At 50.7% G+C, this 25,895-nt stretch overlaps 1 protein-coding gene across 2 annotated transcripts in view; it reads right to left on the bottom strand.

Annotated features, from left to right (window-relative positions):
* TAF4 (TATA-box binding protein associated factor 4) overlaps nucleotides 1-25,895 on the bottom strand; it is an 87,308-nt gene that overhangs the window by 36,377 nt on the left and 25,036 nt on the right. For both annotated transcript variants that reach the window (XM_010365281.2, XM_030914246.1), the window contains 2 exons: nucleotides 2,809-2,969; nucleotides 1,233-1,352 (listed from right to left, as the gene is read on the bottom strand). In XM_010365281.2, the coding sequence (XP_010363583.2) occupies nucleotides 1,233-1,352; nucleotides 2,809-2,969 (281 nt within the window). The remainder of the gene's footprint in view (nucleotides 1-1,232; nucleotides 1,353-2,808; nucleotides 2,970-25,895) is intronic.

Here is a 25,895-nt window from a genome sequence, read left to right as displayed (position 1 = left end):
TGAACCACTTTTCTCCCAGCTGCTTCCTGCTGATTGCCCAGAGAAGGCTGCTTCCCTCACCAGGTGCGTCTGACCAGCTAGCCCCTTCCCCTCCATGCACCTCCACCGACCCCTCCAGAACAGCCTGGCCTGCACACAAACCCTTCTGGGCTCTGCAGGCCAAAGGCTGAGCTGTCAGGAGCATCGGCACCACTGGGAGAGGGGCTAGCACCTGCTCTGGGACACGCCCCCCTCCGCAGATGAAAACGCTGTTCTAGAAACCAGCAGCCACCTGGGTGGGTGCAGAACCCTTCTGGAACTATGCTCTCACTACGGAATGGGACGTGAGTGGCAGGTGGCAGCATGGCATGCCAGGCACCCTCAAGGCGGCATGGCCAGGAGTGAGTCCCAGAACCTCTCTCGCCTCAGCATAAGCGCCGCACCATGAGATGAAAGAAGCGATGTCATCTGCTTCCCAGGGTGCGGTGAAAAATTACAGTCCATGTGCCTGCAACAGTGAGAACGACACCTCGGCCACATCCATCTCAGTGACAGCTGCCATCCTCATGGTTACACACAAGGCCACATGTGCACACACACACTGTCCTCACCGCAGGCTGCTTCTGCTTCAGACATGCCTTACGATCAAGTATTAGTAAGCACATAGTTTTTTTTTTTTTTTTTTTTTTTGAGACGGAGTCTCGCTCTGTCACCCAGGCTGGAATGCAGTGGCCAGATCTCAGCTCACTGCAAGCTCCGCCTCCCGGGTTTACGCCATTCTCCTGCCTCAGCCTCCGGAGTAGCTGGGACTACAGGCGCCCGCCACCTCACCCGGCTAGTTTTTTGTATTTTTTAGTAGAGACGGGGTTTCACCGTGTTAGCCAGGATGGTCTCGATCTCCTGACCTCGTGATCCGCCCGTCTCGGCCTCCCAAAGTGCTGGGATTACAGGCTTAAGCCACCGCGCCAGGCCAGCACATAGTTTTAAAGCTTCCAATATGGTGGAAAGCTTGAACAGTGCTGCTGGTGTTAAATTCTGTGTGACAAAAAAAAAAAAAAGAAAGAAATCCTGACTTATCCCATGTTGGTGGTCAAAGAAAAAGCACTTTCTTCAAGGAGAACCTTCCTCCCCAAATTTGATTTAGTATCCAGTTTAAAAAAAATAATAAATCTCCTAAGGCCTGATCTCTGCATCAAAGAAATCAGGTTTCGTGGCCCCTGCAGCCTCAGCAGATCCGCCGCCCGCCCTCTCACCTGGACGCCGGGCGAGCGCTGCAGGGTTGCACTGGGCTGCACCGTTGTCTGGGCCTGAGACACTTGCTTAATTATGGTAGTTGGGGTCACCTGCCGTGCAATGATAGGTGTTCCAGGTGCCTGAAAAATAAGCAGAGTCACCTAAAACAAGCGCAAGTAAAAGGAATTCCCACCCCCAGGTACACAGAAATTATTCCTTCCAAATGTAACTAGTATATCCGAGTGGGCCCCAGGCTTCTCCATGAGCTGCAATGAAGCCACAGTAATTCTAAAGTTTTCTTACCGAAGAACAAGTGCATGACAAACATTTTCCTATATCACAATAAACATATCATTAGGCTTCTTAATGGCGTCTCTACAAAAAGTCGTCTCTGAAGAACGCAGTATCTGGAAATGAGTCCTCGTGCTGCTGGCTTGTGACCTCATTAACAATCACTAACAAGGGTGCAAAGGCAGACGGCCAGTCAGTGCCGCAGAGGGGAAGGGATGTGGCCGCCCCGAGGCTAGACGGCCAGTCAGTGCCAGAGAGGGGAGGAAGGTGGCTGCTTGGGACAGAGGGACACCACAAGTCCTGAGCCCATGAAGTTTGTCAGAGAGACTGACACGGAAAGAGCAGATAGCAGACTGCAACGCGATGCCCACAGTGCAAGTGAAGCCACGAGTGTCTTCCACAGCATCCCACTCAGCAGACAGGTGCTGCAGACTTGAGGACACTGTTCTGTGCTACTTCAGATCTGGGTGGTCTCTGGCAGCCTCCGGCACGTCCGTCCACGTCCCCGTCTATGGGACAGAGGTACAACTCCAGAGGGTACGCGGGTCACGTGGCAGGCAGAGAACGCTGATCAAGTCATACCAGTCTTCACAAACCTGCCAGGTCGTTCAGAGCAGCAGGGTCACAGTGCCAGGGAAACACGGCAGGAGACGGAGCAGGAACACGCAGTGTGCGGGCACGTGCAGGTGACAGTCATGGGGCCAGACACAGACACACGCCGGGAAAGGCGAGTCCCGGGCACTCTGCCCTCCAAGTCAGAATCCATGCTCCCTACCACAACTCGGGAGTCGGGAGCTTCGGCCCTGAAGGCTGACGAGGTTTTGTGTGTGTGTGGCCCTCATGCGCCCCCTAACAACAGCAGCCAACCCCACTTGCACACAGAGGCTCCCGGACTCTTGGTGCCTTAAGAGTCTCCATGCAGCGCCGGTGGCAGTCCTGCCAGTGGAGTCCTAGCACGATCTCTACTTTGCAGATGAGGGGACAGGCACAGGAAGGTGAAGCCACAGGGAGAAAAGGGAAGGGGCCAGGACTGCCAATCCTGGACTGCTCACTTTGACCCCACTCGGCCAGCCCTTCGGTGGACTGCAGGAGCTGGTGCCTCTGAGCTGGGCAAGGCCCTGCCACCAAGAGGAGGACAGGAGAGCAGCGCCGTCCTGGCCCATCCTGGATGGGGCCGGATGCCGCACACACTTCCCAGTCCTCACTCCCACGGCTATGCCTGGCCCTTGCAGGCTTCCCCAGCATGCGTGGGTAGAGGGGCTGGGCAGGGAAGGGGTTCACACTCCAGGGCACACGTGCACTCACCTGTACGGTGGAGATCTGGACGGGAGGGGCACTTGTGGGGGTGGCAGGGCGGGGCGCCATGGTGGTCTGAGGCTGGGCATGGGCCTGCGCCTGCATCTGGGCCAAGGCCTGCTGAGGAATCATTAACAACTGCCCATTCTCACTTCGGACGAGGACCATTCCTGCAGACAAAGGAGACCTGGCGTCAGGAACGCACCCACCCCAGAGCCCTGAGGAGACCCTGGCCCGACCCAGGGAAAGCTGACAGCTGTGAGAAGAAAACAAAGGAAATCCAGTCTCACACACACGGATCCCCTGAACTCGAAACACACTTGTGAATCACGATGGTACACAAGACGAGAAAACTGTCAAGGCTGCTAAAAGGCCGTGAAAAAAAAAATGGCACCTGAGCCTTCCTTTTATAAATGAGCTGGACAGCAAGGCAACGCAGCAATGGTTTCCACCGGCCACATCACGTGCCCCCAAGCCCCCAACCGGCCTACACACCCCACAGACATGCCAGTCTCCTTGTTCCCACCTCCTGCCTGTGCCACGGCCATGTCGGCTGGGCTGGGCCTAGAGGTCACAACCATGTCTACGGCCCACACTCCAGGTTCTCCCAACCTGCTGTCCTGTGACGCCCAGACCCAACAAAAGGAGGGTGGGCCACGAGGCTCCTCACCAGAACCCTCCTCTCGGGAGGCGGGACAGTGCTGCCCCCACGCTGCCCTGACACCCACAACACAGGCGCAGAGATGCGACACAACCCTTAGCAAAGGAGAACCATTTGCCCTTCATGGTTCTTGAGCTGAATCATGGGAAAGCAAATCCTACCATTTAGGTTTGGCATTAATTTTAGCTTCAAAAAACAGCAACCAGTTAGATCATAAATTCCATTAGAAACAGTAACACAACGGTCCAACTTTTAAATGTTAACTTCCCATGACAGAGGTGGGGATGCAGCCGTGGGAGCAGGGCTATAAACATTGCACTCGTTCCCGCGTGAAGACTCAGCAGACGGCCCAGCACCACAGAGCTGAGAAACTGAACACACGTGCAATGAGGCACTGCCACCGGTTGTCCCCACCACCCATCACACACTGGCCAAGCCACAGGGCACAGGGCGCAGCCACTGTGTGGCCTCTCCTTCCTCCCCTTTATGGAGAATGGGACACAATAACCTCAAAAAAGATAAAGTAAGGCCTGAGAACCCCTGTTGGTCCTGACAAACAAGCGTGGGGCTTCCTCCTCCTGTGCTATGGCGCTGGGGCACTCTCAGGGGTTTCAGGAGAGTCTGTGAAGCTGCTGGGCTCCAGCTCTTTCGAAACTCAGCATGCTATCAAGAATAACGGTAATGCCTCTCCTGGGCTAACATCTAAAATTCTTGATCCAAAAAGCCACATTTATGCCCATTAAGAAAACTTCCCCCCAAAACATCCCTTTCAAAATAAACCGTGGAGAAATCAAACAAAAACCAAACACTCAGCTGCAGCCAATAACCTGCTGGAATCTCCAAGCCTGGAGCTCACGAACGAATTAACAGGAAAGGCCTCCAAGGCTCCATCTCTTGAATCTGCGCCCACAGTGCCCAGAACAGCCTTCAAGGCAGGCGGACGCTCATCAGCCATGTGGCCACCAGAGCTGCTGCGAGTCACGAGGGAGAGTTCCACTCTCACCCAAGCACACATGGGACCTGGGGACCCCAAAACAAGACACCTGGTAAACACCCCATGTCTGTGATGGTTATTATGGAGTGTCAACTTGATTGAAGGATGCAAAGTGCTGCACCTGGGTGTGTCTGTGAGGGTGCTGCCAAAGAAGGTTAACATTTGAGTCAGCGGACTGGGACAGACACAACTACCGTCAATGTGGCTGGGTACCATCTAATCAGCTGCCAGCGTGGCTGGGACAAAAGCAGGCAGACGAACGTGGAAGGACTGGACTGGCTGAGTCTTCCGGTCTCCATCTTTCTCCCGAGCGGATGCTTCCTGCCCTGGAACATCAGACTCCAAGTTCTTCGGCTTTTAGACTCCTGGCCTTACACCAGTGGTTTGCCAGGGGTTCTCGGGCCTTTGGCCACAGACTGAAGGCTGCTCTGTCGGCTTCCCTACTTTTGAGATCTGGCTTCCTGGCTCCTCAGTGTGCTCACAGCCTATTGTGGGACTTCACCTTGTGATCCTGAGAGTCAATTCTCCTAATAAACTCCCCTTCATATAGTCATCTCTCCTATTAGTTCTGTCCCGTTAGAGAATCCTAACACAATGTCCTCAAACCCCACACTTCATTCACTGCATTTGAAGACACTTGCTCCTCCTCCTCAAGAGTTCTGAGAAACCAGGATGAGTGTAGTGGCTCACGCCTGAAATCCAGCACTTTAGGAGGCCAAGGTGGAGGGATCGCTTGAGGCCAGTTTGAGACCAGACTGGGCAATATAGTGAGACCCCACCTCTACAAAAAATATATATTTTTTTAAATTAGCCAGGCGTGGTGGCACACCTTAGTTCCAGCTACTTAGGAGACTAGGGTGGGAGGATCATCTGAGTCCCGGAGTTGGAGGCTGCAGTGGGCTATGATCCCATCATTGCACTCCAGCCTGGACCACAGAGTGAGACCCCATTTCCTAAAAACAAAAAAATGTTTTTAAGGAATTCTGAGAAGCCAATAATGGATGCAGACTTAAGTGCACACCCAGGAATGGGATGGTAACAGGACAAAGGAGGCTTCAGTGTCCCAGTGCCTCCACACCCAGCGTCAAACCTGCCAATCTCATAGTGAGTGAAGAGACTTAATTATCAGGAGCTTTGTGCTTTAAAAAATTGCATCCAAGGCCAGGCGCGATGGCTCACGCCTATAATCCCAGCACTTTGGGAGGCCAAGGCAGGTGGATCACGAGGTCAGGAGATCAAGACCATCTTGGCTAACATGGTGAAACCCCGTCTCTACTAAAAACACAAAAAATTAGCCGGGCGTGGTGGCAGGCGCCTGTAGTCCCAGCTACTCGACTCGGGAGGCTGAGGCAGGAGAATGGCATGAACTCGGGAGGCGGAGCTTGCAGAGAGCTGAGATCGCACCACTGCACTCCAGCCTGGACGACAGAGCCAGAGTCCACCTCAAAAAAAAAAAAAAAAAGGTATCCAGAGATATTTACAGGAATACTTTTTTTTTTAAAAAAAGTATTAACAAAATTAGCAATGTGGTTAAAATTCTAACAAAATAAAAGTGGCATTCTGGACATCACAAAGTGTACGGAAACAGACATGGGTCACTGTGAAATGTGCCCTATGGTCGGGGCCAGTGTCCCTTGTGGTTAGGAAAAAAGTTGGAGAAGGAATCAAACATCCCACAAGAAGTGACCATGTGACCTCAGGCAGGTATAACGTAGCCTCTCGAAGCACTGAAAATATCTGTGAACCAAGCATGAGTGGCCACATCTCCTAAGCCGAACTGAGGTTTGCTTCCAACAAATAGCGCATAGGAGGCGCTGTCACTGGGGACTTTCTTGTCCGCCTCCCTAGTTATTGTATCACAGCCTGACTGTGCCAAAAAGCAAAGTCAGACACTGTGTGATGGTCTGAGGACAGTCAGAACACCAACAGCTGCATCCAAGCCATGTTTCCGAGATGTTCTCACAGTTCTGGGTCCTGTGAGCTCTGTTTATGGACAAATAATCCAGCAGCATCTATTCACACCAAGGCAAAGAAGTGCAACTCCATCTCAAGACATAACTAATTTAAGAGTCATCCACCGTGGTTATGGGCGGCACCTGGCCTACGAAAGGCAGCCGCCCCGTGCCTCTGCTCCTTTCTCTGCACCTGCAGCAGGGTAAATGTGGCAGGTGTGGCCCCCGCCTCACCCCACAGATGGGACCCCGAGGCCAGGGCGGACGGTTCTGTCTGAGAGGGCCCCAGAGAGAGCCGCATGGGACACTGGCCGCGTCCCCACCCAGGTCTTTGTGAGGAGTACAGAGAGGATCCAAGGATGACAGGCAGCAGGGCTCTCGGATACAGAGGCACAACCGGCTCCACGTACCCAGCCCTCGAGTCAGGGAGGAAGAGGTCAAACCTGCAAGAAGAAACACGATATCCGTCCCAAAGACCCTCAGCGTCCTCATTCAACCAAGACGGGCAACTCCAGGTGGTGACGGGATGGATGGGGCACAGCCCTGAAGGTCATTAACAGTTAAGGTCAGGAAGCTAGGGCCTGGGACCCTGCCTCCTGACTGGGCCACTGTGGCCACTGCCACCTCCCTGGCAACCTCCTCAGCTCGCAGCCCCTCTCTCTGCCCCATTCCACCTTCCTGGAGACTTCTTCATGGCATAGCCAAAATCCCACACCAGCCAATGTGCACATACAACCACCATAATGTGTCCAGGTCCAGCTAACAGAATCACACTAGGGCTTCCTTTTCTAATTGTCCTAGTATCTTCCTTACCACAGAAAGAGGTGTTCTTCACAGAAAATTTAAGAAGTGCAGATAAGCACAAGAACAATGGAAACCTCCTGAAGCCCCTCCCCTGCCTGGCACAGCTCAGGTGCCACCCAGCGTGCAGACCTGTGAGCCTGTGCACTTGGAAGCCGTAAGGACCACGGGGGGACACCCGCCCCAGTTCTCTGCCCGTTTCCCTGTTCCCTGCCCGCTTCCCGGGTGCACTTCCCATGGCAGTAAACGTTCTTCAGAAACAGAACTGTCCGTGGCTACATACTATTTCATTCAAAATGTGTTTACAATTTCCTTTTGGTGAAGATTTAAGCTATTTTCTATTTTTCATTATGGTGAAAATGTAGGTTCTGAAACTGAAACAGTGGAAACTCTCTCCACTCTCCCAGCAGTTCAAGGCCACACTGCTTGAGGGCAATGCAGAGCCAGCAGCGGCCGCCGGACGCCTCCCTGGGGAAGGAGCAGCGTGCACCCTCCAGAGCCCGGCCAGCGGCCTGCCGTGACCAGTGCCTCCTCCAGAGTCTTCCAGGGACCCACATCCCCAGCTCAGCACGCCATCACCGATTCCCACCCACCGACTCCCAGTGTGAGTGAATCCCACCCTCCCTAAGGAGAAACACCAGGGTTCTTACCCCACACGACAGTTTTCCTGATTTCTTTCGTAGGTAACACTTTTACTGTATTTGAAGCCAAAATGTAGAGCACGTGAAGCTGTGTGACAACCACACAGGCACCTGCATCCTGGGAACCCCCACCTGTGGGGAAAATGCCTTCACCGGGTGCCGCAGGCCACCTGGCACTCTCAGCACAAACCCCGGCCCTGGGCCTGGGGCTGTGGACTCTGCCCTGGCCACCTGAGGCGCAGCCCGGGCTACCTCTTGGCCCTGCACTGCCCGCACTGGCATGGCTCTGTCTGTGGCTCTCCTGTGTAGCCCAGGTCAGGACACATCACTCCACAGGGGTCCACGTTCACCTCTGCCAAACCCAGGGCTGTGACCGCCCTGGTACCCAAGTCACTTGGGAGCATGGCCCCAACCCCAGCCCGGGAGGACAGGCCCCTGTGGATTCTCAGAAGGGCATTTCCTCCCTCCTGACACACAGGACAGGCTGCAGGGACCGCTGTCCCCTCTGCCAGTGGGGGACTCTTCCTGGGCCTGAGGGGCTCTCAGCGCCAGCTCTCCTCCTGAGGCTATTGGGTTCTCTGGCACAAGTATCAGGGGCACCGAGCCAGGCACTGAACGGTCGCCCCTGCCAGCCCACGGGGACGCAAGGTCCCACCCTGAGCTGCTGTCCAGCTCCAAGTCTGAGCCCTGCTGGTTTTCCTTATTTTCTAGAACGCTAAATTCTTCATTTAAAAGAACACTTATCCAACTTCCCCAGCCTTTCTGGGTGTCTGGTAATGGGAAGGTTTGTTAGGATGTCTGTCCCATCTCATTGTCACTGTCACAGTTCAATACCAGCCCCTCCACCAGATGCGCAAACAGCCAGAGACCACCGGCCGCCCAAGGAAGGCCCAGAATCAACCCAGACACCAAAACAGTGAACTGATCAAAACAGGCGAGAAACCCTCTACAAAATGACAAAGATTATCCAACACAACCGTCAAATGAAAACTGCTGGGATGACCAGACGACAGCACCGAGGCATTCCCCCGAATACAGTACAGAAAAAGAGAGTGAAAACTTGGAAGAACAGATGAGAAAATGTGAAGAAGCATTCCAGAAAACCCAACAGGTAATCAACAGAAATTCTAAGAGGAGGATAGAAAGGAGAGCAGTTGCTGGAGCCAGCGTGAACATGAGGAAGGAGGCGCACACCAGCCTCACCGCAGAAGCCAGACCACTGGGAAGGAAAGACTTTGCCCGTGTTTCCAGGGGAAAAACACAGATCCCAGCCACAGTACAGGGAGGCAGAGCTCGGCAGCCCTGAGAGCTCCACAGAACAGGGAAGAGACGGCCAGCACCTTCGAAACCCCACGGGAAATCACCTTCCACCTGGAACTCAATGCCAGGCCAAACGACCTATCAAGGTTCAGAAGCAAAAAAAGGCATTTCAGACAAACTAAGTCTCAAAAAAGGTATACTCTGTAAGAAGGCAGAAGCCACTTAAACAAGGGAATAAGTGAAGAAAGCAAAAGACAGGATCCAGGAAACATGGGACTGAACCCAAAGGAAACAACGGGACTCGCAAGGATGACGCGGAAGGGAGGAACAAGCATGGCCAGGCGCAGGGTCCAGAGGGCCAAGGCACTGGGGCTGGCTGTAGGGCAGTAAGCACCTGGGAGCCTGCAGCACTTCTAGCTGCTGAGACACAGCTGCCTGCACAGGAAGCAGAAGCAGCACAGCACTTGGCTCGACTCAAACAGCGTGTTCACAGCCAAGGGCTGTGCGCGCCGAACGCAGAGTTGGCCAGCGCTGCGTGGGCTGGGCCGGGGCTCTGCGGACCGCGGCTGGGTGGCCGGATGGTCGCTAGCTGACACTCAGCAACCTCAGGAGGTGGCTGTACAGGCAGAGCCATGTGGATACACGTATTCAAAGCAGTCCCCTCTGAGAGGCAGTTAAAAGGGGGTGGGTAGGCCAGCAGAGTCTGTTTCTCACTGAAAGCTCTGCTCTTCAAAACAGGCATATGATTAAAGTTTTATACTTTTTTTTTTTTTTTGAAACGGAGTCTCGCTTAAAGTTTTACATTTTTAAATTTAAAAAAAAAAAAAAACAAAAAACTGCCAGCACCTCAGACGGCGACAGGGAGGCACCGTGTGCAGTGGCTGCTCTGCGAGTGAGTGAATTCTTGGGGGGCAGGGCAGGTCCATACCCCAGGAGGACGCTTGGAAACTCAGGTACACAGCAGCCAGCGGCTGCCAGTGTCAGAGGTGGAGCGGGCCCTCCCAGCGCACCAAGGTCTTGGAGGGGCAAGAACATTCCAGGACGGACCCCTGGGGACACAAATCTAAGAAAATCCCTCCCTCCCCTTCCCAGCTGTATTTGTAACGGTATCACAAAAGTGTCTGCGCCGTGGAGACTTGTGCAGTCAGGAGGTGGGAGGGCCTGTGATGACTTCTGTCCGAGAAAACGCAGAGGACAGTTGTGCTGTCAGTTGGCTGCCCTGGCCCTCACTCCACACCGAAGCACGGAGAAGTGGGAAGGGTTGCGGCTGGCTGCAGAATAAAGGCAGCCCCTCTGGAAGGCCCAGAAGACACAAACAGAGCCACCAGCAGGCAGTCTTGTCCCCAGCAGAGGAGCATGGTCTTCAAGAAATAAGCTACCAAAAGGGCCAAAGAGATGAGCAAAAGTGGCGTTTCCCCACAGTGGAAAGGGGTGGTCTGAAGCCTGAGGGTTTGCAGCCCCACTTCCCTCCGTAACTAGGACATTCGAACCCTCTCCATGCTGCCAACTGGGACCCGTGGTGGACAGGACACACGTGGTGACGGCCCACATGTGGAAAGGGCCCCTCCAGAATCCAGCGCGCTCTTCTTACAGAGGCTGTTTTCTCTCTAAGTGGGTGTTGTGCTGGGACAGGTGCACGGTCGCATCTTCCTTCTAACCTGTTCTGGCTAAAGCCAAGTGTTCTCTCCCACCTCACGGGGGTTGGCAGGCATAAGGGCCGCAGCAAAGCAGCAAAGGGAAACATATGCAGCCCAGTGCAGGCGCTAACACCACCGCACCCGAATATTTTGCTAAAGATGAAGCTTCTGACACAGCTCCTGGTCCAGCACTTGCAGCACACACAGCCCCGCACATCGTAGATACCACTGTAAAATCATGAACTTTGATTCATCCTCCCCTAAAACTACACAACGCTGATTAAAACAAAAATGCAAGCAAGCGAAGGGACATGCACTGTGTTCATGGGTCAGGAAACTCAAGATGGTTAAGATGTCAACTCTTCCCAAACTGCTCTGCAGAAGCAATGAATTCCAAAGTCCCAGCAGCCTCCTGTGTAGAAACTGACAGGGTGGTTCCAAAATTCATACAGAAATGCAAAGGTCTTAGAGTAACCAACACAACTGTAAAAAAAAGAACAGTCAGGCTGGCCGCAGGGGCTCATGCCTGTAATCCCAGCACTTTAGGAGGCCGAGGCGGGCGGATCATTTGAACCCAGGCGTTCAAGACCAGCCTGGCCAACATGGTGAAACCTTGTCTCTACTAAAAATACAAAAAATGAGTTGGGCATGGTGGTGCACCCCTGTAGTGGAGGCTGAGGCACGAGAATTGCTTGAACCAGGGAGGCGAAGGTTGCAGTGAGCCGAGAGCACACCACTGCACTCCAGCCTGGGTGACAGAATGAGATTCCCTCTCAAACCAAACAAACAAGAAAAAGTCAGAAGGCTGACACGAGCTGATCTCAAGTGCTGGAAAGCTCAGCACTTCGGGAGGCCGAGGCAGGGAGACTGCTTGAGCTCAGGAGTTTGAGACCAGCCTGGCCAACGTGTTGAAACCCTGTCTCTACTAAAAATACAAAAATTAGCTGGGCGTGGTGGCTCACACCTGTAATCCCAGCTACTTGCGAGGCTGAGGCAGGAGAATCGCTTGAAGCCGGGAGGCGTAGGATGCAGTGAGCCGAGACCACGCCACTGCACTCCAGCCTGGGTGACAGAGCAAGACTCCATCTCAAAAGAAAAGAAAAGAAAAGAAAGCTCCAGTAATCTCAGGGCCGGGCTCACGCCTGCAATCCCAGCACTCTGGGAGGTCAAGGTAGGCGGTTTGCCTGAGGAAAGGAGTTCGAGACCAGCCTGGGAAACATGGTGAAGTCCCATCTCTACTAAAAATACAGAAATTAGACAGTGTGGGCCCGCCTGTGGTCCCAGCTACTCAGGAGGCTGAGGTGGGAGGACTGCTTGAGCCCGGGACACAGAGACTGTAGTAAGCCGAGATCACCCCACTGCACTCCAACCTAGGTGACACAGTGAGATCCCTGTCTAAAAAAAGCTCCAGTAACCAGGAGAGCACAGTGTTGGTGCAAAGTTAAACAGATCAACATAGCCATGCAGAGTCCACAAACAGGCCCACACACAGATGGACAAAGGCAGTTCAGTGGTGAGGACAGGCTTCTCACATGCTGGAACAGCTGGACAGGCACAGGCAAAACCCTGGACCCACACCCCATAGTGTGTACCAACATCAACTCAAAATGGATCCAGACCTAAACATAAAACCTAAAATTTCCAGAAGAAAACAGAACATTTCTGTGATCCGGGGTTAGGCAAAGAAATTTTAGATACAACATCAGAAACGCAATGCATAAAAGAACAGAGGGATAAACTAGACTTCATCAAAATGTTAAACTTCGGCTTTTCAGCAGACACTGCTAGAGAATGAGAAGACAAGCCACAGAACGGACAGAATCTTTAGAAAGCATCTATCTAATAAAGGGCTTGGATCCAGAATATATGCAGAATCCTCCAAACTCAGTAAGAAAATAACCCAGACTGGGCGCAGTGGCTCACGCCTGTAATCCCAGCACTTTGGGAGGCTGAGGAGGGCAGATCACTTGAGGTCAGGAGTTCAAGACCAGCTTGGCCAACATGGCGAAATCCCATCTCTACTAAAAATACAAAAAATTAGCAAAGCATGGTGGTGAGCACCTATAGTCCCAGCTACTTGGGAGGCTGAGGCACAAGAATCACGTGAACCCGGGAGGCGGAGATTGCAGTGAGCCAAGATGGCTCCACTGCACTCCAGCCCAGGCAACACTGCGAGACTCCGTCTCAAAAAAAGGAAAGTGGGCAACTGAATAGACCCTTCACCAAAGGTGGCAGACGGATGCAAATGAGCACATGGAGAGAGCCCAACATCAGTAGTCATTAGGGAGACACAAATTACATCTCTAAAGTGACGCCACTACACACTCACTAAAATAGCTAAAACTAAAAAGAGCAGGTGCTCTCCAGGATGTGGAGCAACTGGAGCTCCTGTATACCACTGGTGGGAGCCTCTCTGAGAACAGCCCTACAGTTTTTTAGAAAGTTAAACATACTCCTCATGTAGGACCTGCCATTCCACCTGAGGTGTTGAAGCAAACGAAAAGCAACTGTGTGGCCTTAAAAAGGCTTGCACATGGGTCATTCCAAGCAATTTTATTTTTGATAGCCATAAATTGGAAGCAAGTCCAAAGTACACCAAAGGATGAAAGCGTAAACAATGTCTGGTGTATCTATCATGGAAAAGCACTCAAATAAAAAGGGATGAACTACTGATACACACAACACGAATGACTCTCGAATAATCACACCGAGTTGAAGCCAGAAAAGAGAGAGCACACACCATGTGATATGGCTTGGCTGTGTCCCCACCAAACCTCATTTCCAACTGTAATCCCCATGTGTGGAGGGAGGGAAGTGACTAGATCATGGGGGCGGCTTCCCCCAGGGATAGCGAGTCAGTTCTCACGACATCTGGTGGCTTCATAAATGGCAGTTTCCTCTGCCCTCCTGTCTCTCCTGCCGTCATGTGAAGAAGGTGCTTGCTTCCCCTTCGCCTTCTGCCATGATTGTCCCCACCCATGTGGAACTGTGAGTCAATTCAACCTCTTTCCTTTACAAGCTACCCAGCCTCGGGTATTTCTTTATAGCAATGTGAGAACAGACTAATACACTGTCTGATTGCATTTATATAAAATTCTAAAACACGCAGACTCCCCTGCAGTAACAGAAAGCAGACGGGACAAGGGGCATGGGAGGCACAGAAAGGAGGGCTAGAGAGAAGCAGAGGCCGTGCTGGGGGTAGGGTTCACCATTCTGACCCTGGGGTGATGGCTTCACGTGCATGCACGTCTGTCAAAACTCACCAGTCACTTTAAATGTGCTCAGCTTATTGTTGTCGATCACACCCAATACAGTTCTTAAAACACACGCATGTAGCCCTCAGAGAGCAAGAAAAGGTACAACCCTCCCCCAAAAAAATAATGGAAAGCATAGTTTTAATTCTCTTCTTCCCACCATCCTTCCTGAGCAAAAATAACTGCCAGATTCACAGTTAGCACACGACCTTCCCCCGCCAGCCCTGCCTCTTAAGAACACTAGGAGCTGCCCAAGAGTCATATTAACAACTCCATTCACCACCACACACAAAAACCAGGCCACGTTCAATGAGTTTTACTCCACCTGACCCTGTGAGCAACACAGGGACGTGAGCATGCTGTCGATGACACCACCAAGCGATCACACCCTCTACCACGCTGCCTTTTAAACAGAGTATCTCACTGAGTAGCTCGGAGCACGAAACAGCTGCAGGGGTCCTCAGCTCCCAGCCTCCAAATGAAAGTGCATGTTCAAGTCTCCAAGAAATAACACCAAGCTAGCTCATTTGATGGAAAAGGGATCCCCCAAAATGCCGCAGAGGGAACTGTGGTCAGGCCCGAGGAGCAGGCCACAAAGCATCAGCTCTGTGGGAGCTGGCTCCAGCCCCCGTCTCACAAAACCACAGGTGGACAGGTTGCGTGCACCCTCCACACCCTCTGGAAAGCCAGGCTCTGCAGAAACACGAACCCATCAGGCCACCCTCGGCACAGGAAAAAGCAGCGTCTCCTGAAGGATCAGCAGCTCTGCTCTGGAGGTGGAAGGGCCTGAATGGGGCCTCCACCAACCCACCCACAGCTTGTTGCCGCCCTGTGAGTGGAGAGCTGGGCCCAACACTCTCCCCTGGGCTCTGACTCCAGGGGTTTATCCTTATTCCTTAGGTGGTCTGCACAGCAGTCAGCCAACTCAGCATCTCCCCATCATTTGGCCAAATTTCACAAATACGCAGTTGCTCACCTTAGAGCAAAGTTAAAACACCAACCTGTGGAGACTTCTACTTATGATTTGCTTCACTTGTTAATTTCTCTGAGACTCAACAGGAATGCAGATCGTGCCTGTGTACAAAAGAGCTATGTGCAAATCAACACAAACGAAATGGCAACAATACACCAAACTCCGAGTGTAAAAGTTCACCCTGAAGTTTAAAGACTGTGTTTCACCTCAAAATGCAGAGGCACTGCAAGGCACATCTGTAATGACGGCACATCTGTACAGACGGCGAACGTCGTGATGTCAGCCACTCCTAGACAGAGCCCCTGCCTGGGCGTGCAACCGGTCAGCCAGGGCAGGAGCTGTATCATTCTGAATTGCATTTTCCAGGTTGTAAAAGCAGTCGAGTGGGCTTCTAAGCCATCTGACTGCTCACAGTCATCTCTCCATGGTGCAGGGTCTCACACGTGCTCTGCTCCTGCAGCTGAGCCTCCCTAAAGCACCAAGCAGAGGCCTGGACACCCGGGAGTCGCACCTGCTCTGGGATGCTGGAGTTGCTAAGGGGGGCCAGTCAGAGTGACCAACAGGGACAGACCCACCCCACACAGGGGTTCTGGCCTTTTTTCCTGCCAGGGCTTATGCAAACCCAAACATACCCCCCAAAAATGCTAGCTCCTTAAATTCTCTTTAAGTTAACTTTAAATGGCTAAGATATTTTGGTAAGAATACTTCAGAAAATTACAGTTGGCCTCTGAAACACATGGGTCCAACTTCCAGGGTCCACTTACATGCAGATTTTTTTCAACCAAGCAAGGACTGAAGATACAGCATTGACAGGATATGAAACCCACGGACACAGAGGGCTGACATTTGCTCGCTTGGGTTCCACAGGGAACTTGCATGTGCGCACGGGGCTCTGGAACCATCCCGAGAACACTGTGGGGTGACTGTATCTGGCACGATCACTTTAGGAAATTCTTAACACATGGACACATCTCCGTGAACAGGTACAGTGCACATGTGTGTCTGTCAAGCCACACCCTGCAAGCAGAGTCCTGCTGCAAACTTCAACCCAAAGCTGCTTCTGGAAAGCTCGTGAGCAGCCTTCAGAGAGGCTGGCACCCACCTAACATCCAACACAGATCTCCTTCGTGACAGTGAGCTCACATTTAAGAGTGCCATAAAGTACTCTGCCTAAGCCTGCAACAACACTCGACAAAGGCACAGGCTTGCGTCCCATATATACCAACCCCTGTATCAGCTACAGGTTAAAACTGCTTTGCTCAAAACTTAGGAATTCATGGGCTGGGCGTGGTGGCTCACGCCTGTAATCCCAGCACTTTGGGAGGCCGAGGCAGGGAGATCACAAGCTCAGGAGATCAAGACCATCTGGCTAACACAGTGAAACCCCATCTCCACAAAAATACAAAAAAATTGGCCGGGCGTGGTGGCGGGCGCCTGTAGTCCCAGCTACTCGGGAGGCTCCGGCAGGAGAATGGTGTGAACCCAGGAGGCAGAGGTTGCAGTGAGCCGAGATCGCACCACTGTACTCTAGCCTGGGTGACAGAGCGAGACTCCAGTTCAAAAAAAAAAAAAAAAAAATTAGGAATTCATGGATCTAGGGAAGGTGTAAATAGGTGTTTGTTGTGCTCATTCTTTTAAGTTTGAAATTTTGCAGGTTAAAACTTGGCGGCAAGGACTGCTTTGCTATCTAGACATGCAACTCTGGGTGATGACCTCCACTTGGGGGTGGTGGGCAAGGGGAGTGACAAGGTAAACAGGGGGACTCCTGGTAAACTCTGACACAGAAGCCCTTCACAGGGAGCCCTGCTAGCTCTGCAGCCCCAGGGCCCAGTGCATGTGTGTGCACGCGCGCGCACACACACACACACACACTCTCATACATGCACACTCCATCCAATCCCCTGTACTTGGGGCTGCTGTTGGGGGTGGGATGAGGAAAGCCTGGCTCTTGGCCTCTAGGAGCTGACAGTCTGGTAAAGAATGGGAATGCAGGCTGGGTGTGGTGACTCATGCCTGTAATCCCAACACTCTGCGGGGCCGAGGTAGGTGGATCATGAGGTGAGGAGATCGAGACCAGCTTGGTCAACATGGTAAAACCCCGCCTCTACTAAAAATGCAAAAATTAGCTGGGCATGGTGGCACGCGCCTATAATCCCAGCTACTCAGGAGGCTAAGGCAGGAGAATTGCTTGAACCCAGGAGTTGGAGCTTGCAATAAGCCAAGATCACACCACTGCACTCCAGCCTGGTGACACAGCAAGACTCCGTCTCAAAAAAAAAGAACAGCAGGCACAGGTAACCCACGGTGGTCAGGGGAAGCCTCAGGGCTGGGCTAGAGGGAAGAACAGTGTGCTGCAGGGGCATGGTCACAGTGAAGCTGCCCATGTGGGTGTCAGGAGCTGGCCAGGTGGAGGAAAGACGCACAACGCCAGCGCTGCGAGGCCAGGTGAGCAGTGCAGCGGGCCAGAGCCCTGAGAGGGATGTGGGGCCACGTGCACAAGGAGAGGAGGCAGCGGAGGCCTCTGCAGCACGCCAGTGAGCAGAGCAGAGTCACAGGCAGGGACGCCGACGAGCCCACCAGGAAACTGGACACCTGCACCTCCACAGTGCCCGGTCAGTGGAGGTAACGCATCTGAGTTTCTGGTGTCCTGGATAGGACGACGCAGCAGCATCACAAGCGTCAGAGACATCACCACCCAGAGTCAGACACCACAGCCTTTTCATGCAAAAGCCTAATACTAATTTAGATTCGCTTTCATGTGTAGACAGACACATAATTTAAAACAGCTCTAAAACATTAAAATGATTTTCCAGTCATTCAGCAGTTAATAAAGTTTACCCTGCCCGGCAGTGCCCATTTCTGCTTTTTCTTAACTGCCACCCCCCACTGCGGCCTGTCATGCCTCGAGGCACATTTTCGATCAGCCCTGAAACCAGAGCATGTGCTCGCAGGACGGGCTGGAGAGCACTAGGAGGGGTCTTGCTTGCCCTACTCCACATACCTAAACGGAGCCTGCAATTTTCCAATTAACGTGTTAAGAGCAAAAATTTTTTGAAAACAAATTTCGTACAAAAACTTCACTTAGTTGCCAATAATGCTTAATTGTCTTATCTACTTTTTAAACTGGCCCCACAAAATGTATCAGGTGACCACGAAAGCAACACCAAGGGCCACGCAGCAGAGATGCAGAACCCAATGGATAAACACGTGGCAGGGCCTGATACAGGAGGCTCTCCGTACCCCACCACTTCCATGATACGATGGCCTCCTTCGCCTCTTCTCAGTACTCAATTCAATTGCCCAACTGCACCTGAGCTTCCTGAAATGCCTGAGTCTATTTGACAGACACAACATGCAACAAACAGGAAAGGATTTGCAGTTGGTCTCGGGCAGGTTTTTCTTCACGTCTTTAGGTGAAAGGCTTCTGTTGAAAACATCGAGTACCTGGTATCACTTCTGCCTTGCTGAAGCCTTCCCTTATATTCTCAGCCATTCCTGGTTTGTAATTTTCTCAGGTCTCTAAAGTCTCTGAAACCCACAGGCCTCATGTGACTTTACCAACTCCCTCTTTCACTGAGCTTGGGTCCAAGGTCGGAACGTGGCCAGGCTGCTCCAGGCTGGGTATCCAAGCCCTTGTCCTCCAGGCACCACACACCTTGAGGCCCAGCGTGTGCAGAATCAGGCTGTGCTCGCTTCCGCCAACAGCAGTGAGCATGCTGGCTGGGCCCAGGGTGCCTCCTCGACACTTTGCTAAACCTCAGGGTAAAGCATACTCATCTGCACATACTTAAATCCCAAGACTCTAAAAATCCTGCACTAACAGAGAGCCTTCACCTCTGCACAATTTTAACATGTGCTCTTTCATCTGCAGATTCTGAATTCATTCAAATGACACTCTGGGCATTCCCTTTGCCTTGAATGAGAGCTCAGTTCCAACTCTGTGCCCACCTCCTGGCTTCCCCCTACCCTACTCCGCTAGCAGCTGAACAGAGTCCAAGGTGGGTGTTTTTCCCTCTATTCTCCCTCTCCCTTGACTTTCTCATTAATCATATCTTCTTGGATTATGAGTATTTTTCTTAGTCACCATAAGTTCTTACTAGAGTAAGCACATGTGTCAACAAATAAACTAATCAAATAAAACAAGCAAAGGTTCCCATCAAAACCCCAGGGAGAGGCCGGGGTGCAGGGCATGCAGCCTCTGGCACCCAGAGGAGGGGCTCACAGGGAAGGCCCTGTGAAACAGCCCGGGAAGAAGGCAGCTGGCGCAGCAACACTGAGACACGGAACGCACAGGACACTTCCAGACAAAAGTTCTGGATTCTTCTCACGATCAGCAAGCAAGAAGAAAACAACCCTCCTTTCCTCAGAGCTCCCCCGCAGCACTGTCCTTCTGTGAGCCTGCACCTCCCACCTCGCGCTCTTCCTGAAGCCAGCCGTGTCTCAGCACCTCTGGAGTCTCCAGGTTAAGACTTCACATGTTTGGATACATTTTATCTGCCAACTTAAACAAAAACAGTTAGAGAAGTCGCCATTTGGATGGTGCTTCCAAGTCAGTGGTGGGGGCAGTCAACTCTGCAAGCAGTCGGCTCTGCTTTTCTGATAGGACACGGACCATGCTGAGATTCCCTCCACCCCCGAACTGCTGCTCCCTGAGCTACCATCTCAGCAGTTTCTGTGTCCTCTGATGGGCCAGGCCACAGGACTTCTCTAACCTAAAGTCTATGGGTTTGTCCAGATGGCAATAAACATTGCTTCTCTTCCACATGATCACTGTGTTTTAAGGTGGCTTTATCCAGAGAGGCTGGGGAAGGGGGACCAATCGGAGAGTGCCAGTGGCAAGAAGAGGAGCTCAGGGCCACAGGCAGTGCCTGCTATCTGCAGAGGATGGGCTTCCAGAAGGCCCGGTGGCCCACCAGGACCTCGGCTCTCAGCACCTGAAACCACATGTCCAGCACTCAACTCCAAATGTTCTGCTTACTTTCAAAATGTTTTGAACAGTGCCAATCCCACACACAATTTCAAGAAAACTGAGGTCAGCTGGCAGATGACATGGACCTTAAATGACTTACAGCAAAACGTCAGTTCTCCAGAACCCAGCTTTCAGACAACCTCACTTACCAGAACACACCAGCAGGGAGACAGCAAAACAGGGGCTCCGAGCAGCCCACAGCCGAGCAGCACACACTGGGCACCGGCCCCAAATCAGAAACACATGTGAATGCCGCACACCCTCCTGGGGCTTCCAATCAATGGATCCGTCTACGCTAGGAAGGAGAGCTGCCCAGCCCTCTAAGAACCTGCCACCAGCAGATCTTCTTGGCCTCATCTGAGCACCGAGACTGGCTTCTCGAAGGAAGCAGCTGGGAAATGATGGATGCAGGGGTGAAAAAAGAGGGTAGGCGGCTGTCTGGACATGGTGAGAGGCAGGAGGGCAAAGAAAGCAGCAAGGACACAGCGAGGGAGTGACCTAGGAAGAGCAGGGTAGAGAGCCATCCGCAGGGGAAGACTGAGGCCACAGATGAGATCCCTCAGCCCTCAGCGGGGTGGGGTCAGGCAGGGTGGCCTCAGCCCCCAGGGGATGGCTCCGGTGCTCTTCATGAAGCAACAAGGGGAGCCACCTGCCAAGATGCATGCATGGCAGGAATCAGAGACCAAGGCAGAAGAGGGAGGTGGCAGGTCAAAGAAGCTAACAAGGGCCCTGGTGGGTTTTAAATAATAGGAAAGCATTTGATACAATCCAACATTCATGGAGACAAATAAACAAATATCCCCTGCCCCAAGAAAAGCAAACAGAAAGCAACTTTAGAAAATAAGGAGTGGGAAGTGGGCGAGGTGGCTCATGCCGGTAATCCCAGCACTTTGGGAGACCAAGTCAGGCAGGTCACTTGAGGTAAGGGGTTTGAGATCAGCCTGGCTAACATGGCGAAACTCTGTCTCTACTAAAAATACAAAAATTAGTCAGGCATAGTGGCACGTGCCTATAATCCCAGCTCCTCGGGAGGCTGAAGCACAAGAATTGCTTGAACCCAGGAGGCAGAGGTTGCAGTGAGCTGAGATGGCTCCATTGCACTCCAGCCTGGGCAACAAGAGTGAGACTCTGTCTCAAAAAAAAAAAAAGAAGGGCCGGGTGCGGTGGCTCACGGCTGTAATCCCAGCACTTTGGAAGGCCAAGGCGGGTGGATCACCTGAGGTCAGGAGTTCGAGACCAGCCTGGCCAACATAGTGAAACCCCGTCTCTACTAAAAATACAAAAATTAGCCACGTGGTGGTGGGCGCCTGTAATCCCAACTCCTTGGGAGGCTGAGGCAGGAGAATAGCTTGAACCCGGGAGGCGGACGTTGCAGTGAGCTAAGAGATCACGCCACTGCACTCCAGTCTGGGTGACAAGAGCAGAACTCCGTCTCAAAAAAAAAAAAAAAAAAAAAAAAGAGAAAAGAGAAGAGAGGAAAGGAGTGGGAATGAATTTCCTTAACTTCATGAAGGAAATGGATAAAAACATCCGTAGCAGCTAATCCTCTTCAACGGCAAATCACCAGACGCATTTTCTTTATCATCAGAAACAATCCAAGACTGCCGGTCATCACCACTTCCCTCAACACTGCACCTGAGACCCCAATAGGCCCAATACCAGAAGACAACAAGGGAGTGAAGCACAGGACGTCAGTGAAATAAAACTGTCATGAACTGCATATATAATAAATTCTCTAGGTATGACACTCAAAAAATTGCAAATTTTTAATGAAAGAGTTTAAGAGTGCTAGAGTAAGATCAATATCCAAAATTCAACTGCAATTCAACACACTATCAACAAAGAATGAGAAAACACAATTTTTTATTTTTAGAAAAGGGTCTCATTCTGTCACCTAGGCTAGTGTGCAGTGACACAATCATAGCTCACTGTAGCCTCAAACTCCTGGGCTCAAGTGATCCTCCCACCCCAACCTCCTGAGTAGCTGGGACTACAGGCATGTACCACCACGCCTGGCTAATTTTTTTTTTACTATTTTTTGTAGAGACGGGGGTCTCACTATGTTGCTCAGGCTGGTCTCAAGCTCCTGACCTCGAGCAATCCTCCCACCTCATCCTCCCAAAGTGCTGGGATGACAGGCATGAGCCATCATTCCCAGCCAGAAAATGTGTTTAAAAAAAATAATACTTAAAATAGCAGCAATGAACTCAGAATGTCCTGGAATGTCCTACACATATCTAACAAAATATGTGTAAGACCTATAGGAAAAAGACACATAAAACTTGATTGAAATATATTACAAAATATGTAAATAAAGTAATATACCATATTTATGGATATAGTCACTACATCATAGATTTCAATTCTCCCAAAATTGACCCACAGATTGATACAACTTCAATTAAAATAACCTACAAGGACTTTTATGGGCCCTGAAGAGTTGATTCCAAAATTTATAAGGAAAATCAAAGTGCCAAGTGTTGCACGGATAATTCTCAAGAGCAACAGAATGGGTTATTACCTCTAGTAGATACCAAGAGTTAGTATGAAGCTAAATTATTTAAGGACAGGATGCTACTGATGAAAGGACAGACAAATAAACCAAGAGAAAACAACTGACAGGCCAGAAAAGGATCCCACATAATATAAAACCTGAAATGTTACAGATGGGCCATGGAGACCACAGAGGTGAGGAAGGACCATCCAAATAAATAGCACCAGGACAACTGCTTATCCAAACAGGAGGAAAATGAAAATGGAGCTCTAACTCACACCATACACGAAACCCATGCCAGGAGGATTACATACTTTAAAGCAGAGGCGAAAGTTATCATTTTAGAAGAAAATACAGAAAAATATTCCTATGACCTTCGGGTTAGAAAGGACTTCTTAAAGATGACTTGAAAAGGCTTACCAAAAGGGAGACAATAATAGATAAATTCAACTACATTAAAATCAAGGAGTTCTATTCGTCAGAAAATACCATAAGGAAAGTGAAAAGATCAAATATAAACTGGAAGAAGATACTGGCCATACGTATGACCTATAAAGGAACAGTAACTAGAATATGCACAGAACTCCTATAATTAATAAGAAATAATTTAAAGAAAACTGGGCAAAAAGACACAACCAGACATTTCCCAGGTTACCCACAAACAACAATAAACAGAAAATTAATTTTCTCCATATTAAAGGAAAGGAAGTTAAATGAAATTAATTTCCATTAATGAATTAAAGGAAATTAAATTTCATTAATTTTTTTTTTTAAACAGAGTTTGGCTCTTGTCACCCAGGTTGGAGTACAGTGGTGCAATCTCAGCTCACTGCAACCTCTGCCTCACAGGTTCAAGCGATTCTCCTGCCTCAGCCCCCTGAGTAGCTGGGATTACAGGTACCCGCCACCAAGACCAGCTAATTTTTTGTATTTTTAGTAGAGATGGAGCTTCACCATGTTGGCCAGGCTGGTGTCGAACTCCTGACCTCAGGTGATCCACCTGCCTTGGCCTCCCAAAGTGCTGGGATTACAGGCATGAGCCACTGCGCCTGGCTCATTAATTAATTTTTAAATGAAAATTAAGACAACACTACGATAGCATCTTATACCCCCAGATTTGAGGAACTGAAAAGTCTGACAACACCCAGTGCTATCAAGGATATAAAATAACAGAAATGGCTGGGAGGCAAGTGAACTGTTGCAACTAGCATTACTCATGCAGTACTGCGAGACAAACTGCAAGGAAATGGCAGGCCAGTATCCCTCCTGAACCTACACACCGAACTGTAGCAAACTGCATGCAACTGCGTATAAAAAGGATAATACATTGTGACCACCAACAGGAACTCACCGGGGTTTAACATTCAAAATTAAATCAGTGTAATTCACCATGTTAACAGAATAAAAAAGAAAAACCATATAAGCATCCCAATACAGGAAGAAAGACATTTTACAAAAATAAACATCCACTCACGACAAAAATTCTCACCAAACTAGGAAAAGAAGGTTCATGAGTGAATGCCATCACAATTCATATGCTGAAACCCAATCCCCAAGGTGACGGTGACCGAAACGGGGGCCTCTGGGGGCCAAGCCGTCACTCACTGGATTAGCGCCTTGTGTAAGAGCCTGTCCCACAGCTGCCCCTTCCCTCCACACTCTGAAGACACACGAGCCGCCGCGTGGAAGCAAGCAGCAGGCCCTCACCAGCATGGCGACCGTGCACTTCCCAGGACTGTGAGAAGCGAATTTCCGGTGTCTAGAAGCCCCGCGGTCCATGGTATTTTGTTACAGCAGCCAGAACGGCCTACTACAGAAGGGGATTCCTCAACCTAATACAGGGCCTCTATGAAAAACCTGCAGCTGACATCATGCACGCCGTGAGAGAAGACGAAGGCCTCCCCCAAGATCAGAAACAAGGCAAAATGTCCCTTCTCATCGCTTCTGTTTGTAATATTACACTGGAGGTTGTGGCCAGTGCAATGAGGTAAGAACAAGAAATAAAAGGTGCACAGGCCAGAAAAAAACACATGAACCTCTCTTTACTGCAAATCATGACTTTGAAGAAAATCCTAAGAAATCTACAGAAGAAAGTTATAAAAACTAATATATGAGTTAAGCACAGCCACAGGATATAAAGTCAATTTTTGTAAATTTTAATTGCATTTATTTTATGCTGAGTTTATTCTCATGCCGTAAGTTTTTGTTTCTTCAGTTTCTTCTGGGACAGTTTTCTTCCCTGCAACTTCCTCTCCTGGCTTGAGAACAAGTTTCTTTACCCTGAGCATCGTCTCAATGTGACAGGGTGCCCTGTATGGATGAACCCGACCACCCGCCCTGGAAGTCCCACAGCGCATCCTGGGTGCTCAAACACCAGAGAGCCTCCACCCACACCCTCACGAGAGCCTCCACCCACACCCTCACGAGAGCCTACACCCACACCCTCACGAGAGCCTACACCCACACCCTCACGTGCAGTGTGACTCTCCGCGTTTTTAAGTGTGTGCAGCAAAAATTCAGTTCTCTTTTTGGGCCACCAACCCTGTGTCCAGCCCCACTGTTTGGCCTAGGTACACCTGCCAACTCTACCCCTGCAAGGTCACAACGGCATACACTGTTTCTATAAAGGGACGTCTTTCAGACACTTGGTGACTTCTCATGTATGCACACCCTTGATGGCCTGGGCAGTTTCACGAGTGTTCTTAAAGTGATCAGGAAGACTTGAACCTCTTGATTTGCATGACTTTGTGAGGATTTCTGGGTCAAGTAACTAATGAACCATTTTCACAGATCACCTCAGGCCGCTTGGGGAAAAGCTATAAAGTCAGTATTTTTAAAAGCAATTGTTTTTCTAAATACTGGCAACAACTGGAAAGAAAATTTTTTAAAGGACCACGTACATGGCATAAAATATGAACGCTTAAGAATAAATTTAACAAAACATGTTCAGGACACAAACATTGAGAACTATGAAACAACCCTGAGAAAATCCTGAAAGACCTAAATCAATGAAGAGGTACACCACGTTCTTGAATCAGAACACGTGATATTGCTAAGATACCAATGACCATAAAACTGATCTACGGACGCAATACGATCCCAAGGCAAGATATCAAGGTATTGGCCGGGCCCAGTGGCTCAAACCTGTAATCCCAGCACTTTGAGAGGCTGAGGCGGGTGCATCACCTGAGGTCAGGAATTTGAGGCCAGCCTGGTCAAGAGGCGAAACCCTGTCTCTAGTAAAAATACAAAACTTAGCCAAGTGTGGTGGCGCACGCCTGTAATCCCAGCTACTCGGGAGGCTGAGGCAGGAGAATCACTTGAACCCGGGAGTCGGAGCTTGCAGTGAGCAGAGATCGTGCCAATGTACTGCAGCGAAAGATGTGAAAGAGTGAAACTCAGTCTCAAAACAAATAAACAGAAAAAGATATCAAGGTATCAAGAAACTTCTTTGTAGAAA

This window comes from Rhinopithecus roxellana, chromosome 13 (assembly GCF_007565055.1).
Source record: "Rhinopithecus roxellana isolate Shanxi Qingling chromosome 13, ASM756505v1, whole genome shotgun sequence".
Classification (NCBI taxonomy): Eukaryota; Metazoa; Chordata; class Mammalia; order Primates; family Cercopithecidae; genus Rhinopithecus; species Rhinopithecus roxellana.
The sequence above is the reverse complement of the archived record's forward strand: the minus strand, read 5'-3'. Positions and strand labels throughout refer to the sequence as shown.